Genomic DNA, 13,985 nt, shown 5'->3' with positions numbered 1-13,985 from the left:
TCATTTAAAGTATAAAAGCTAGTGTACATATCAGGGATGCGCTGATTGCCGGGCCAGGGACCATGATATGCTGTATTTCGGTGTGCCCAGCCTAACCAGTAACTGGCAGGTCAGAGTCACGTTTTTTCGATTCCTAACCGGTCACTTACCATGGCACATCATTTTGCAGGGAATGTTAGCGTGAGTATTTCTGAGGGACGGCATGTCGATCCACATGGAGGAGATCAAGCCAGACAGGAAATCTTCACATAAACGGTACAGTATATCTGATCAATTTTCAAAATAAAACACGATGTGCAGGCTCCCGATTGCAAAAACAGACCCGAAAAGGACACAATATAAACATGTACTCTACTTATGCGTGATGGAAACCCTAACCAAATCAACAGAATCTGAGCAAGTTAGCAAAGCCAGCGGGTAACTGGAAATTGCAGGACCGACCTGTTCAGTGTCGCAGCAACAACATGCTATAACTGTCACTACCAGTATTAACAGAATATAAATTGAGCACATACAACAGGAGGGGGTGTTGCTTTGCCAGTGTGAACAATATGTTTGCAGATGCTTTTCAAAACTTTTATTCAACTTTAAAAGCCCAGTACAATGGGTGGTAAAAAAGTGTGTGTACAATCAAACAATTCACTTTTCGGCATGTAAAAATATTAAGTCTTAACAAGCGTCAACATGACAATTATCAACATACCATATCATAAGCCACTGTTCTGAACCATGATGAAGGGCTACATTGACAGCTTATCTGCCAAATTTATTCAAAGTCTTGTACTTTTTTTTGCCAGTCAGCACACTGCATAATTGGATTGCATACTTGATTAGCAACCATCAGCTGCATACTACTTTTAACAGTGGCATTGTGGGATAGTTTGAGTCATCTGGATAGGGTTTCATAAATCTCAATATACATTTGGACACCACAACAACATGGCTTGTGGGAGATTTAGGACATAGTCACCATGCTGAATGAGTCTTAAAATGCTTAGTTAATTACTGGGCAGACATTGTATAATAAATGACTTATCTTGGCCAAGGAAGTTATATCTCCACCTGTGCCTGTTGTTTCATTTTCGTGCTGTCAGCAAGATAACCCACAAAACTACAAGGTGAATTTCTACAAAACTGGGTGGGGGGTATGTATCATGGGTGCTAAACGCAGGTTGTTAGTTCTTTTTTTTTTCAATAGACCTTGAACTTGATTGCAAAGTGTGCCTCTTCTAGTTATTGTTCACCCAGGAAAAAGCTGAACATGTGCCAATTTGATCTACCAAATGGGAATTTTGTGTCCTTGTTTGTCTTGACCTGATCTTTCATAACTAAAATATATAATTTAAAAAAATCATAAAATCATCAGAGGAAAATTCAATGGACTCCTGGACTCAATTTTATATAGCGCTTTTCTACCTTAGCGGCACTCAAAGCACTTTACAGTGTCGTCTCATTCACCCATTCACACACACACACACTGATGGTGGAGGCTACCATGCAAGGCACCAACCTACTCATCAGGAGCAATTATGGGTTCAGTATCTTGCTCAAGGACACTTCGACATGGTCACCGGGGTCAAGGATCAAACCAGCATCCCTTCGGTTGCTAGACGGCCACTATACCCCTGAGCCATGCCGCCCACAATCTCAATGATGAAAGCTAGGCTGCAGCCCTAATTCTCTCTAGAACACATCTTACTCAATCTAACTGCATGTCCATCCATCCGTCCGTCCATCCATTTTCTACCCCTTACACTTTAAAGGGTGGCGGGGGGGCTGGAGCCTATCCCAGCTGACTTCGGGCGAGAGGCGGGGTTCACCCTAGACGGGTCACCAGTCCATCACAGGGCCAACACATATAGACAGACACCCATTCGCTCTCACAGCCACACCTACGGTCAATTTAGAGTATTCTTTAACCTCGTCCCCTCTTAATGTCTTTGAACTGTGGGGGGAAGCCAGAGTACCCGGAGAGAACCCGCGCAGTCACAGGGAGAACATGCAAACTTCCCACAGAAAGACCCCATGCTCGAGCCGGTGCTCGAACCCGGATCGAGGCGACAGGGCAAACCACTGCACCACCGTGCAGCCCCCTAATTGTATGTACTGCTTAAAGTATGTTTTGTGTATAAATAAGAACATATGACATAACAAAAACTACAAGACTAAGTCAACCACAAAACAAACAATTTACTGTGAAAGTGATGCAGTTACTCAATATAAAAATGTAGTTGACGGTGGATGGTAGAGGGTTAAGTTGATCAATCAGTCCTCAGTGAAACCACAAAGCAGCCATGCATGGGCCATGGGAAGCCCCACGGTGCAGTATTGAATAGCCATCAATCAGCCGGATACGCCAAGCAAGGATATAAAAGTCACCACAATTCACCAATATCATGACTAAACCACTTTCATAGGCATGGCAACACACAAGTCATAGTCAACAGCACCCCAATACCTAAAAATCTGCCTCCTCTTTTGAGAGCTAGAGCAGTAGCCCTCAGTGGAAAGTCTGTTGGGGTTAACATTAGGAGAAAATGTTGGTGTTACAAGATTGTATTTGAGAAGGAGACAAGGTTTGGGGGAGGGAGTGATAGGAGGGATGTGAGGTAGAGGCAGTGTAGCACTTTTGCCCCCTGAGAAGAACAAAGGAGGGGAAAAAAGCGCACACAAGGCAGAAACTTTGACTGTTGAAAAGCCCACGCTTCCCCTTTCTCAGCATATTATGCTCTAATCTTTCAACCTCAATGGTCAGGGTGCTTAGGGATAGCTGCTCCCTGTACATGCTGCATGACCTAACTTACCTCTATAAAACATTTTTACCCCTCCCTAAAAATCTTTCTCAAAGATGGTGCACCCCTTATAATTTTGGCAAAAAAGAAGAGGAACAAAACGAACAGAAACAGGAACAGGAGCAACAAAGGCAAATGCATAGTGATGACTTGACTGGCAATGAAAAGACTAAAATGTGAAAATGTTCCTTTTCTTGCAAATCTGAGTAGAACCAGATGCAGTACGAAAAACAATACAATCTTAATTTTGCTCTGTTATTGGATCAAAAGCCTCCTACCACCTCTCAAAACTGTCAGTCAATCTACCTGTAACTTTCAGTGACACTATGGCTAAGATGGATGTTCAACGTATGTTACAAACATTAAAGACTCAAGTAGAATACACCATCTTACCTGTTGTCGTTGATGTACCCATTTTGAGAGGACTGTAAAAAAAAGGACACCTGCACATTATGAAAAGTTTAATTCATTTGGGAGCACTTGGGCCCAAATCTTAAAGATTAGTGGATCACATAAAACACTGTCGTTTTACCACAACAAATATTTATAAAAGAGTTATTATTTCTAATGAATATAGATATACTGAACTCTCTAGTGTGTTGCTACCAAAGGAGCATAAGATAAATTCATCACTAATAAGTGATTTATGATCCAATTCTAATCTCTCCTTCCCAGATTTTCCTATCCCAGGTCCAAAACTTACTTCTCGGGCAAAGATCCGGTCTCGTACCCGCTGATATTCTTCCTCTCGCTCTTCAATGGACTTGCTACGCCGCCCATCCTGCAGCGGCACGCGTATCTAGCATTGGGTAAAAGAGCATACCAAAATAAGTTACCATCTAATATGCTTTATTGGTAAAAGCACCCTAACACTTTATTTCAAGACCTGTACAGCCAACTTTTTTTTCTGCTGCAAGACATGACACAATCATAACAAAAACAATATTATGGAAACTGGGCAAAATAAATGATTTGATGGGAGCGTGGGAGGCTTCAACACCACAACACTTGACAAACTCATCACAAACTTGAAAAATGATAGAAAGGAGTAAAATCAATCTGTACACACACTGGCTGGCAGAGAAAAGTGTTGAGAGCATTATTTTAGGAGAGAAAGAGTAACCAAGTTCCCTCAGTGTAACAAAACAGGTTAAACAGATTAAAAATAATGCAAAATAATAATAATTGATTACCAAATCCTTTATGTATTGGAAATTGAGAGGTTCAGTGTGCTGTTAGCAGGGGTATTGAAGAGTTAGGGTCAGGCCAGCATTACAATGTTCCAAAAGGATATTTAGAAGCATATTTATGAGCTGTCAAGATGCTGCAGCTGACCAGCTAGTTAGCCTTGTAGTTTGTTGACTACCACTGAAACTTTTTTCCCCATAATGTATGCTGTTCAACAAACTACAGGGCAGAACAAGGCAGGTTAGTGGAAGCTAATGCGTGTTGTTATCAAAAGTCTGGGTAGCGGGCTGCTACTCATTGTGTCCATCTGTTCATAATACCATATAAAGTTACTTCACTTGGTTTATGGAAAAGAGTTGTCTATCAAAGTAAACAGAACAAACAGAAGAATTAATGACACAATGGGACCATCAAAACTTATACAAACCAAAATGTACAAAATGGAACCAGTCTCTCAATGGAGTGTAATCCTTCCCCCTATAATCTGGGTTTGAGATGTCACATGCACTGATCCTAAGCTACCAAGAGGATGTTACATTTTCAAAAGGGACAGTAGTTGTTCTTTCATGGCATGAAATGTAGCTAGCCTACTGAACAATCATAACAGGGCCACACTGCTCACCCATGCCTGTGTGTGACTGCTACATTGCTGCAGTTTGGCCTGCCTTGCCTTTGGTGTCAGTACGGATAGCTTTGCTGCTGCATAACCACAACTGCTAGCTCCATCTTTTTTTACATTGCATTTGCCTTTGAATGAGAGTAATAACTGGAGGATGAGGCACATTTTAAAACTTTATATGAAAAGAGCTAAGTGTTGTCTTTAACAGTTAAATATGGCTGGGCAAGATGATGCTGCCATACATGTTAAAGCTGCTGTGGCCCAAGTCACTCCCATTTCCAGATGCTCAGGCAGTCTTGAGGCTCTCAACTAGACAATCTGTCTGATTTACAGCTTAACTGTGATCAAAAGCCGACCGTGACTCCCTTCTTCCAATCTGGACAAGTCAGACTTTCTGATTTCATCACACCTAGATAACTGTAAATCTCTATTTCGCCCAAGTAACAGCTATAGGATCAGCCTTTAACTGATGCAACAAGCTGCAGCCAGATGTAACCTGCACTGGGAACAAGACCACCTGACCACTACAGATAGGCTTCGTGATACTGAAGATTGTAAAGGTAATTTAAAAAAAAAAGTTTATTATTCATTTTAATTTTTTTACTGTGAAACAGGCTTACAGTCCATTTTGCTACAAATTAATTTTGTGAAGAAAAGTTTGTGTTGCAACAAAGCAAAACAGTAATGCAGCATGTTTGCACCATTCGCACCATGCAAAAACCTTTTCAGTTGAATTATGAGGGGATTTGCCAGTCCAATAAAAAAAATGGATAGTGAATACAAAAACAGAACAAATATCAAAGCATGCAGCTCATCTTACCTGATTATCATCCTTGTCCATGCTGGCATCATCTCTCTTAAGGATGAATTTCTTCTGGAAGTCCATGTTACGTTCATCCTTTATGTGTTCTGAGAACCTTTGTTCAGGGCTTCAAAATAACAGGCACAAAAGATGTTTCTAAATAATCACATGCCTGCCTCCAGAGAGATTTACAGAGAAAGTGATGCTAGTTCAAGTATGACAGATTTTCAAGACTACAGATGGTGAAGCTGAGAACAAAGCAAAAATTGCGCTCACATGCGTGTGTTGCCTGTCTTGTTGATGATAACAGCCTTCCCTGTCTGATCCACATTGTGGTCCATGCCAAAGTAGGCGGCCACACGGTGCAGCAGCATACGGTGATAAGAGGTCATCTGGGGGAACTTCTTGTACTGGTTGCTGTACAGAACATATAATGTATTTTGGGTACAATATGATATGTCAACACTGAACTGATGAGTGCTAATTTTGCTGAGGTTTGTCTGACAAATGAGTTTGATTTTTTACTATGCTGAGTAGATACAGCAAAAAGCAGTACAGTAGTAATTATGCAGTTCTGTAACCTTCAATAGTCCTCAGTTATCCTATCACCCTCAAGAATGATTCTACAAGTAAATTCTGGAGTGTTTAATAAGCAAGATCTCACACTCTGCTCCCATTTTCCTGCCCGCCCCAACCAGTCAAAGCAGACAGCTGTTCCCACAGAGCCTGGGTCTACTCTCTTAAGAGGAAGGTTTCGTCACCGCTGTGACTAGATGTGCTTGCTCATGGGGGCGTAAATTAATTCAAAGAGTGAGGTTCTAGACCTGCTCTATATTTTAAGTGTCATGAGATACCTTTTGTTGAGACTTGGAGCCACACAAATAAAAGTGACTTGACTTTTGAGACAATTCAATGGCGCAATAGTCTGCAACATGATTTAATACTCAGACAATTTATAACATATCTGCCTACCACATTTGCTTTCAAGGGGAAACCAGAGTCCTTGCCAAAAAATATTATCAGCCTAACCTTGCCCTATAATATCAACTGCAACCTGGCATATTTACCTTACTACCTCAACAGTCAATACATAAAAATGAATGGTTGTGGAACAGCTACTTTTCGGCTAGTGTGTGGCTTACTTGTCATCATTAATGAACTCCAGGATATCTTGTTCTAGTTTAAGCAGCATCATTCGATCCCTGTATGACCAAAGGAGGAAAAAGAAAGGTGTTTCAATGAGTGCAGTAAACATGACAGATAAATATCAAAGAGTATGATATTTTACAATAATAATGATATCAGTAGCATAACAATTATGATTCTTCTTTTCCAAATTGCTGTTAATTTGATCTGTCCTTACGTTGAGAGATGGCATTAATCAAGTTACCGTTTTTGGGAAATGAAACACTTGATTTCATATGAAATATATACAATAATAATTCAGAATATTCATGCAGTCCATGGAGGACATTTCATTTTTTGATTACCAATTGACAGCAAATCTCAGATCCCCTTTGCTAATGGTAACCCTCAAGCATACACACTTCACATCTTCCTTTTGTTTCTTAAATTTTTTGTTAAACAAGCAGGCCTTTTTCATACAAGAGCAAAAAAAAATTAGACTGAAAACTACTTCTCTTTTTGAATAAAAAGATAAAGGTCACAGTATTAACATAAAACAACAGTAAATTCAACAATATGATTGATGAACAATTTCAAAATTGCAAATGAAAACCAAATGTCAAAGTCTCGTAATATAATTCAGTAGCAGTCGAATCAAAAATTTTGTTAGTGCCGTACAACAAATGGATCGGTCCAACTTAGTTAATCCAAAAAAAAAACCTTTGTTTATTTACAGTTATGTTTTTATGATAATTATGGAAATCAGACAGTCTCCTGCAACCAATTTCATACCTGGGATTGTTTTTCAGTGTGTTGACCAGAAACTCATGTACATCGATGCCCGTGGAGTCAGTGTATTCCTGACTGGAGTCTAACAGACAGATAGAAACAGAGAAAGAGATACAGAGAGACAGCGGTGGGGGGGGGGGGGGGGGGGTCAATATGCAGGAAAAAGAATAGGCTGTGACACTGGATAGCAAAAGAGAGCCCATTACACCTCTGCAAAGTGTCCAGGAGTTAAAAGGGGAGCAAAATAAGGAATCCTGCATAGCATAAGGCTTTAAATGTCACTGACCACACCAACAACCATCTTCGAGGATGTTCAGGGAGGATAAATAAAAGGAGAAGAGACACTTGCTAGCTGTTCTGTGCTTACACACACATACATGCTCTTCAAGGGATCATGTTCCAACATGCTAGACATTTGGGATAGCCATTTCATCTCTGCTGCTCTCAAAGTAATGACGCCTGAAGGCCTCAGAAGAGTGAGTAAGGTAGGTAATTAAAGAAGAATAGGAAAAATCCTGTTATTTTATGAAAAAAAAATAGCTTGACATCACTCTGGATATCAATAATACAAATGGAGGTCATCTATTATGGCTTGTGTGTCTGTGTTTTGCTTTCCAATTACAGACTGAAAACGACACAGTAACAGCAAAACTAGAAGAAACCAGTTGAGAAGAGTCCAATGTTGTGTATCCAAATCACAATTACTCATCATTACTTAGTTGGTTTGAAAACTTTAGGTTTATAAACTCATTTTTATGCAAAACTAAAATGAGTCACAAATACTTTGTTGCTTACTTAATCATAGGTGCAAAAACTAATTTTACTTTTTCCCACACAATGCCAGGGGTCCCTGCCAATATTTACCTACAACTGTCATAATGCCATGAAAACTGTCAGAAAATTAACAATGTTGGCTATATATTGTCTGATACATGTTCAGCATAGGTAGCAACGCAAGCAAACAACACCCAACCAGTGTGATAACTTACCACGTGACAACATCTTTCTCGGAGTCTTGTCCTTCTTCTCCTTCTCTTCATTTTCGTACTCATCCTTTGAGGACTTCTCCTCTTCCTTGTCTGATGGACAACTGATGTGAAGCTGGATGATATCCTGGAAAACCATATTCCATTGCTATGAGAAAAGATAAAATTTTGAATTCCTCATTTGTTTAATTTGGTCTAAAAAGTATGGCTGATATACTGTAGTTTCAACACTGGAAAAAGCAAGCTTGGCTAATTATGGGGTATGAGGATGGCTGTTGTTATGGATTAGGGGTGAGGGTAAGACAAAGGAACAGTACCGATTCTGGAGGTCCATCAGTGGAGAATGGACCAGAAGACTCCTCGCACACTGCCAGACTCCTTACCAGCTTCAGTTTTGCATTTGACTGAAACAGAACAAAAGATATAATCCATGAGGCAAGTTGTTTTTTTCAGTTTTAGGGATTTTTATAATTGGTAAATGTTAAATTTTGCTACCATTACAACTAGCAGTATAGTCATAGCATATGACTGGCATTTTTTAACTCCAACCTTTGGACTGGATTATCACGCATCACTATTTTTCTTAAATTTGTAGTTTACTTTTTGAACACTTTTTTTATATGATAAATGTGAGGATTTTTTTGTTTGAAATAACCCTGATCATTTATTTTATACTATACTATCAGACTATGCTGAATGAAAATCTGTTCATACTGGTTTCAAATATTTGAGCCTGAATAAACTTGCTGTTATCTAGTAATGTACTACTCTGAAAATTTAAAGCGAGAGGTCCCAAATGCAGTTGCGCTACAAGCAGAGTTGAATCAGTCAAACTATATTTGCATTAATGACTCCAGTGTTCCTTTATTGTTTTATATTCAATATACTGTATCATTGTTTATAGTTTTAATCCTCTCATGACAGCAAAGATTTTAAGCCACTGATAAAAAAAAAAGGTGGTCCAACTTTTTGGAGGGTAGTTGAGAGGATAAGAACGTTAATAATTGATGGTAATCTTACACAACAAACTTGACAGGGGTTATTTCAATGAGCAGAATTACACTTACTTGGGTGTCAAAATACATATAGGCTACAAAAATTAAATTAATTACCTACCTTGGCCCTTTTCCTGCCATGGCTATGGTTTGGTGCCCGTTTCTGCAAGAGATATTCGTGAATTTGCATTTAATGTATGGGATATAAGAATTATTCTCTAATGACAAAGATTACAGACCCACAGATCATTTGATTAAACAGTTGAATGGAGTTCTCACGTTCATCTCTACTGCATGGACATTCAAACTGCCTATTTGTCAGAATAACTGAATTTGGGAGATAAATGCAATGTTAAAGGGTAATGTCAAGGAACCATGCAGATAAAAGAATGAATAAGATAAAGATCCAATTCTAACAGATACCCACCCCCACAGCTGGTGAGTGGCTTCATCCCAACTATGGGAGGATTAGCAAATCACAGATGACAAGCACTTATAGTCAGGTTGATGCAGTCAATACACACATTTACCATCTTGAATCTGTCAGATTTCATTATCCAACAAATCAATTTTTAATATACAATTGAGTGGTCTAAAATTATATGTAGAACTCAAATATAGTCACTTCCTCTCACCTGTACATCCTGTGGGGAGCTATCCTCAGGTTCCAGGCTCTCTCCTGTCCCTTCCTTGGTGCCCTGGGGTTGAGGGGAGGTCTTGCCTCGACTGCAGGGCTCAATGAGTGGCCCACTCTCTCCCTCCTTCTGGATGTCTGTTGTCAGGCTCACTGACATCTTCTTCAGGGAGGGGGAGAGGGTGGGAGACAGGGAGAGGGTTGGGTGGAGGACCCAGGAATAGCTGACAGGAAAATGGGTGACAGACCAGAAAAAAGGGGGTGAAATCCTAGACACCCAAAATCAGCAAATCTTTGGCAATGAGAAGGCCGAGATAAAGACTCACCAAGACCACATGAAAGAACAACATGTGCTAGCATGTATTGCTGCATTATCTACCTTTAGGTGGTATGAGATTTGTGCTGGACTTTGTACAGTGACTCTGGATGGAAACCACACACGGGAAGTAAGGGGAATCTGCTAAGGTAGGATACTGGGCTGAGCTGCAGCAGGAGGGGAAGCACGGTCCATAGCAAGCCTTAGCCTACAGAGTGGGACTGAGATACAGCAACACAAGAGAAAAAAGGTCAGTTAGCAAATTAGTAATTACAGGACTGCTGCACAGTTTGTGAAATTAAATGTAATGACTTTAAAGACAGTGAAGCAACTGAGCTTCATGAAATCAACATAAAAAATATTAAAAGGGAAAGTTTTCTCAGGCTATACTTAATTCACACACACACATTGCAATGTATCTACTTTTCATCCACTCTAACAGTTCATTTAATCTATAAACTTTAGCTAATCACCAAATTGTAAGCCTGCTGCTCTTTTTCCATGTGGCATGTTGGCTGTTGTGGCTCCACACTAATCATCAGCATCATTATCCAAATTCAAGTTTTCAGAAATAATAAAGCACTTTCACTGAACTGCCTAGCTTAGCATCATCTGTACTTCTGCATGTGTGAAAAAGAAAAAAATATTCATAACAATTACGTGAACTGACGGGGCAGCACTAGCCCACCAGACAAGGGGGAGGAGCTCACCAACGGCCACCACCTCAGACGTCCGCTGAGCCTTTCTTTGCTCACCCTCTGTCTCAGTGCAGCAGCATGGTCTGTCTTCCACTCAGGAGCCCTGAGCAACAAAAGCAAAAAAGGAAGACACGAATGACGTCATGTTTCACACACTGAATGACTCATCACTGCTGCTACTGCTGCTGCTGATTCTACTGCTGCTGATTCTAGCAAGGAGGACGACAAAGCAGCTGAAAGCTCAGAGCCTGCCGGCACACAGGGCTTACAATTAAGCATGTCAAGTCAGGATTATATTCTCAAAGTTTCTGTGTTTCTTAAAACACAGAACTCTTACTGATTGTGAATGTCCGTGTCCAATCAAAATGTATTTTTCTCATAAATTTGACAGTTGTGGCAGAATATGAAGATATGAAGCATTCATTTAGCAAAACTGTAGATGAGGTGTAGTGATGCTCATACACCACACAAGTAGTGCCTTCCATATATCATGTTGTTTTTGCTTGTTTTTGTTTTTTTTATTACCAAGTCAGTTGGCAGTTAATAGGTGTCAGGCTACCCTAAGCAAAATTAACAGAAACTAGCGTTCCTAGTTCAGATATTGTTGTCATAGAAACATGACCATCATGCACAGTGTTCCCCACCACTCACCACTTGTCTGTGTGGACAGTATATGCACTTACATAGTGGTAAAGGAATCAGTCTTAAATAATGAAAAATAGTTGTTTAACGTCCAGTTCCCTTGTCTTAATGTCAATGATTTGTCAGTTAAATGCCAAAAATAAAATATGTTGTTAATGCAAGACAAAATGTTTTATTCTATGGCATAAAATACACAAGTAAATACATCACTTGGTAATTTCAATGCTACTTCTTTGTCTTAATAAGGGCAGTTGCTACCAAGTGGCGAGAGCGAGACTACAAATGTTGTCACAGACATTGACCTTCAGGTTACCAAAAACAGAAGAAGTGCAATGCTTAGTTGTGGTGATGTTTAAGTCAAATGGTCATTTATTCATTCGAAGCATAACATTAGCATTGTACTTTTAACAACTGTATTAACCATTCAAAAATCATAAAAGTGGTGTTAGTGAAGCTGATTTTGCTAAACAAAACATCCAAGTCTCATTATCCTGTCTTGTCACAGAGCTTATTTTCCAAAATCCATTATAAAAATCCCATTAGCTTTTGGCCAAGGAAACACTGTCCTGTTTTACATCATTGTACATACATGTCGCATTAAAATACATGACAGAATCACAAACGAGCCTGAAGTGAATTATGGCTCTCAAACAGTAATCCTGATGGACGAGATATTACACCCATTTTCTGGCACAGACAGAAAACACAGATGAAGAGAAATCATCTGTCTTATAAAATCTATTTTGTCTTGTATCCTAGGGTTAATGACAGCAGTAGTGGTGTATGCTTATTAAAAGTATACATATAATCCCATACTTACATGAGTGCTACAGTGAGACAGAGGACAAGCAGACAAAAATGTCCATTTGTACTGCTTTGCTGCAGGATAGATGAGACAGTGAAAAACAAGGCAGGGATTCCCAGCGTGGGAAAGACCCAGGCAATGCAACAGCAATGCGTCATCAACAGCATCACCAGCATTATACCACATCACTGACCAGGACACCCACATGCCAACCCCACTCTGCTTATACAAGCCTCCCATGCAACTTCACAAAATATTGCTGCACTATCTAGGCAGATATACTCACTTGTAGTGCTGTCAAGTATTGATGTTTCTGATACATAGTGATTCTGAATATTTGAAATGGTAACAATCATTTTCCACACTATGCATAGGAATTGCATTTCTGACAGGAATCCTATCTTGTTTTCATGTTTTTTTTAGCTTTAAATATAAATCAAAAAGCGTTATTCCCCTTATGTTGAGTCAATTTTCCTGTTGTATTAACAACACTATTGAATAGTGTTATTTGTAAGGTATTGTATCAAGTAATAAAATCGATTTATGTGCCTAAGACAAGTCACTTTTCATTTAATTGATATACCTATATAAAACTAAAACTGCAGTATCTTACACCAGCCCTGCAATAACATGATCATAGTCCCTATTGCTTGCGCATACACACACTGAACAGTTTACCCTAAAAAAAACATGAATGATTTCAGACCTGAACACAACAATAAGACCTAATGTCTGGGGATGAATTTTCCAGCTGAGCAAATTAGGCTTCAGCCAGTGTACAAAAACATTCTAAACCTGTATGTTATTAAGCCAAACATCAGACCCATATAATGAACTTCACCACCCAGGATTGGACTTCACACTGCAGGTCTGTGGATGAGGCACTTTACAACTAATACTGTAAGCTAGTGCTGCACATCCATTCATTCACAAAACTACTGCTAATTCTAGTTACTTTCAAGACAAACTTTAATAACAACAATACTGCCCTAATGGCAGGAAGGGCTTGCAGACTTAACTGTCAATCAGAGGCAGGGAAAAAGATGCTTATGAACATATACCAGCTTTACCTATTCTATCCTCCTCCACCCATTCCTCTTTCATGTTCCCTCAGCTCTCTCCTCAACACTGCCCCCCCCCCCCCCCCCGCTTCCCTCAATATACTCACACTAGCTGGCCCACATGGTTGCCAAGGAGATGGTAACGTCATTCTCAACTGCTGTCATTTGTGTTGAGAGAGTACCAGTAAGAAAGGAAAAGGGGGAATTGATATCAAAAATAAATATGCGGATTACAGTGTGCACACGCTAAGAGGACTGAATAGACAGGCAAACACAACAGAACAGGTTTAAGGCAAAAATAATAAACCAGGATCTCATCTATAAAATAATGCATCAAATGGCAAATGCCACATGCCCAATGTACAAATAAAAGGCAAAAACTGGTGCATGCCAAAAATAACTAGATTTGTAAATGATGTCCACCCTCACAAGCAGGCAATGTTCCTTTAATCATCAGTCCACTGAGAAAAGTATGTGGATCAGCCTTGTATCCTGACCTCACCACACCCACACCCTCAAAGCATTTCACGAAT

The 13,985-nt window shown here is 39.7% G+C and overlaps 1 protein-coding gene across 14 annotated transcripts in view; it reads right to left on the bottom strand.

Annotated features, from left to right (window-relative positions):
• r3hdm2 (R3H domain containing 2) overlaps positions 1-13,985 on the bottom strand; it is a 53,358-nt gene that overhangs the window by 17,066 nt on the left and 22,307 nt on the right. For 4 of the 14 annotated variants that reach the window (XM_086199823.1, XM_086199836.1, XM_086199825.1 and 1 more), the window contains 13 exons: positions 10,957-11,047; positions 10,310-10,467; positions 9,932-10,154; positions 9,418-9,459; positions 8,619-8,705; positions 8,305-8,449; positions 7,319-7,397; positions 6,544-6,603; positions 5,678-5,818; positions 5,420-5,528; positions 3,496-3,591; positions 3,186-3,235; positions 2,459-2,512 (listed from right to left, as the gene is read on the bottom strand). In XM_086199823.1, the coding sequence (XP_086055949.1) occupies positions 2,459-2,512; positions 3,186-3,235; positions 3,496-3,591; positions 5,420-5,528; positions 5,678-5,818; positions 6,544-6,603; positions 7,319-7,397; positions 8,305-8,449; positions 8,619-8,705; positions 9,418-9,459; positions 9,932-10,090 (1,022 nt within the window). In that variant the 5' untranslated portion in view covers positions 10,091-10,154; positions 10,310-10,467; positions 10,957-11,047. Of the gene's footprint in view, positions 1-2,458; positions 2,513-3,185; positions 3,236-3,495; positions 3,592-5,419; positions 5,529-5,677; positions 5,819-6,543; positions 6,604-7,318; positions 7,398-8,304; positions 8,450-8,618; positions 8,706-9,417; positions 9,460-9,931; positions 10,155-10,309; positions 10,468-10,906; positions 11,048-13,985 lie in introns of all 14 variants that reach the window. The other 10 variants (XM_086199824.1, XM_086199829.1, XM_086199828.1 and 7 more) reach the window with 7 other exon arrangements.

The sequence above is a fragment of the Aulostomus chinensis genome, chromosome 3 (genome assembly GCF_037954235.1).
Source record: "Aulostomus chinensis isolate RoL2024-O1b breed Wild chromosome 3, RoL_Achi_v1.0, whole genome shotgun sequence".
In the NCBI taxonomy this organism is placed as follows: Eukaryota; Metazoa; Chordata; class Actinopteri; order Syngnathiformes; family Aulostomidae; genus Aulostomus; species Aulostomus chinensis.
Note: the sequence above shows the minus strand (reverse complement) of the source record. Positions and strands in the feature narration are given on the sequence as shown.